The sequence below is a fragment of the Pteropus vampyrus genome, unplaced genomic scaffold (assembly GCF_000151845.1).
Source record: "Pteropus vampyrus isolate Shadow unplaced genomic scaffold, Pvam_2.0 Scaffold25, whole genome shotgun sequence".
NCBI classification, from domain to species: Eukaryota; Metazoa; Chordata; class Mammalia; order Chiroptera; family Pteropodidae; genus Pteropus; species Pteropus vampyrus.
The window spans coordinates 12,522,474-12,526,024 of NW_011888806.1; the positions used below are offsets into that span (position 1 = coordinate 12,522,474).

A 3,551-nucleotide genomic window follows, 5' to 3' on the forward strand; every position below is an offset into this window, starting at 1 on the left:
TGGGGGAAAGAAGGACTGGGGGGCAAAAAATACAGGGCAGAAGAGAAACTTAGCACAGGGGCTTAATTAACAGCAGGCCACATAAGCCAAAATCCTTACACGTGGTGCCCACTGGAGTAGGGCAACATGGAAGACCTGAGAAGGTGGCACGCAATTCCCACTGCAGTGCTGAGTCAGACCAGCAACACACTCCAGGGAATAGTGCCAAAATGACTAAGCCACAGCCTCTGTTTATTCGTATTGTATGTGACTCACACTCCTACAGCTAGGGCAAATGCAGCCCTTTATTTCTGCCTGTTGACTTTTGGTTGGTAATCATTTAAAATGTTCTATTATCATAACGCGATTATAGTGAAATTAATCTTGAACCATAAAAATGACAGAATTAATTACATTCATTACAATTACAATCAAAATTATGAACTCATCGAGTCTGATAGCACAATATATCCAGGAAATCAGTCAGGTATCCAAAGATTGATACTGGTGGCACGTAATAGTCAAATGATCCCTAGCACTATTAACAATGAAGTAAAACCGAGGGTTCCAAAAACTCAGTCAGACCACATCTCAGGGTGCAAGGAGATGCATCTGTCCTATGGCTGGAGTGGTGAAAGCATAGCTGATGCAAAGACGCAAAGGACGCAATACCCTTCTGTCCACATGAGCTTTCTAGTGCATCAGCTCTCCAGGACCAAATACTAAGGTGGAAGGTAATTCTATATTCTCCAATGAACTTGAATGCTCAGTATAACACAGTTACTTGAGGTGGGGTGGGGGAAGGGCGATTTTCTTCATCATTGTATTAACCATGAGGACAAGCCCTTAAACCTAGAAGAGAAAGGTATAATAATAGAGCTTCTTAAAGAGATATTACTCATGATCATATCTGCAGCTTGACAAATCAGACAGTTTTTTATAGAAGAAAAAAATTTCTATAGCTAAAGACAGAAAAGAATAATTTAACCACAAAGATATTATTTCCCAAGCTTCAGCTTTCCGTTGGCTTATTCAATAAATGCACAGAAGAAATATAATCTAAGACAGGTTTAAGTGGAGAGAGAGACTTGAAAAGTGTTTCGAAAAATGTGCTTCATCAAGTAAAAGAACAGCAGAAGGAATTTTTTTGGTGCAGAAAATAAATATAACTGTTTTCCCTGTTTAGCTAATCTCTCCTCAGTTTCCCAAACCTATTGTCAGCACTACTTCATTCAGACATCTCGAAATCACACTCTTACTCCCTGGGAGCCTTGGCCTGGCTGTGACCCTGGCCCAAACTTGACCGCCTCAACACAGGCTTGTGCTATATTGTTGGCTGTAGTACAGAGACATGATGCTGCAAGGGCTGAAGACTATACCAGCCAGGCACACAAGTGCTCAATGTGTTTCATCATCCTCAGCCAGTCTGTCTAGGACTGAGATATCTCTCTGCTGACTCCAAACACCCGGATATATCAAGAGGGCACACCCTAGAACGGGGCTCCCAAGGCACGACGTAAGTCAGGCTGGGCGTGGAGGGGCATACCATGCATAGCTGTGGGACTAACAGAGATGAAAGCAGCACATATCTGAGCCCAAATTAGATCCCACATTGTCCTTTGCTTTTGCACCTATTTTAGCAGTGGCCTGTCAGATGTCTGTCTCCCCACAAGAACCATGGTTTAATCCTCTTTGGTTCCCCCGAAATGATAGTGTAAGGATCCCTCTTACAGGTAGCAAATACTCGATAACTGCTATAGTCAATTCCTAATTTCACAGGCTAAAAGGAAGAGCAGCTACTCGGAATGAAATATGACAAATTTTAGGCATCAGACTTACTCTAAACCATTATGATTTATATCTTCTCCTCCTGTTCATTTCTACTCTTTCCTAGAGGCACCATTGGAAAAAACGAAGACCAAAAATAGAAAAGACAGATGCAAGACCAAAAATAAACAAACAAATAAACGAACAAACAAACAAACAAACAAACAAATCCAACAAGTGAAAATATTCACTTCTACATAAGGTAAAAAAACTAAGCCACTGTTACTGGCCACCCTCACCTAGTGAATTTTTAATCCTCCTAACCCACCAAATTGAAACACCTTGCGCCTTTTTAAATTCATAGCCCAAGACAAGCACCACCACCACCCCAATCTATAGGACTCCATAGATTGTCACTCAAGATCAATAACAGTCCCAAACTCGCCAAGTACAACACAAAATGAGCCAAAAAATTTGTTCTCTCCTTAAACATAAGGATGCATATGAAAAAAATGTACCCAACCCAGAAAAATAAAAAATTAGATCTGCTATATCTGAGAAACAGGTATCTGGCACTAAAAAAAGGATCAAGCAGAGCCATAAATTTTCAATCTGAATAAAAAATGTTATCAGTGATAATACTTTGGTGTTTAAGTAGACATGATAAAACTCTACCAGTTGTTTAAATCATTTGAACATCACAATCAATTACACAAAAATACACAGATGTTTTCACTCAGATATGTTATTTCCAAAATACAATACAGTATACAGTTTCTACAATTCCTCTTACACAAGCCTCCAGAAGATAAACTGCTCCTAGTGAAGCGTTTGACATTTTGACTTTCTTTAATCCTGAATTAGATGGACACAAAATTGTTTCAATAATTATTTTTGAAAAACGCATAAAAAGCTTAGTCTTTTAATTAAATGTGGTGATTCATTTCTTCCTAATTTTATAGCCATCGCTCCCATAAAGTTCTACTCCTGGTGTCTTAAACAATTTTACCCCAAGTGAAAGAGTTTTTATAATAAAAGCAAAGCTCACAAATAGAAGCAGTGACTGGTTAGCTCGGTTGATTTGTTAATTCACTTCTAACAAAACTAAACGAGTTTCTTTACTGCAGGACATTTCTGAACCTTTATTTCTGTGCAATATTACTCTCCAAAAGGAAGGAGTAGTATGTGGTGATTCCCAAGCTTATAGCACGGGGGAGTTATTTTTTATTTCATGTATTACCAATTAGCCTTTAGCAGGAAAGAGTATTCTGAGGAACATACTTTGAGAACTACAAATTAGAATAAAATGAAAATGAAACTTCAAAAATAGGTTTAATTAATTCCCAGGTAATCCAGATATTCTTTTTTTTTTTTTTTAAACCATTGACTACATCTTCAAAACCATGGACAGCCACTTTTAAATGCACACCTTTAGAAATACCCTGTAGAACACATAGATGAACTATCAAATATTATCTCCTTTACAGTAACAACTCACTCAAAACTCAGAAAACTGCTATTTTGCACAAAGAGAATTATGAACAATCCAAAGCCTTATAGAATGCACTGCTTATTTCAAGTTCAAATTGAGTAGATGTAAATGGGATATTTTACATCATCATATTTTGGATATTTTAACCATCGTAATGAAAAGGAAGACTTACCAACAGAAGCTGAGTTTTTAATAAATGACTCTTCTGGGACGCTTTTTTCAATTCGCAATGTGGCCCACTGTTCAAAAACAAGAAGTATTCATTTAAACTGTTCCACAGACACAATGGAGAGTACTTAAACCATGCTTTTAT

General features: G+C 37.8%; 1 protein-coding gene across 3 annotated transcripts in view; it reads right to left on the reverse strand.

Annotated features, from left to right (window-relative positions):
• The window catches only part of GPAT3 (glycerol-3-phosphate acyltransferase 3), an 81,964-nt gene that overhangs the window by 69,339 nt on the left and 9,074 nt on the right, over positions 1-3,551 (reverse strand). Inside the window, exon 2 of one of the 3 annotated variants that reach the window (XM_023528443.1) lies at positions 3,411-3,477. The exons of the other annotated variants lie outside the window; for them this stretch is intronic. Coding sequence (XP_023384211.1) covers positions 3,411-3,477 — 67 coding nt within the window. The remainder of the gene's footprint in view (positions 1-3,410; positions 3,478-3,551) is intronic. 3 annotated transcript variants of the gene reach the window in all.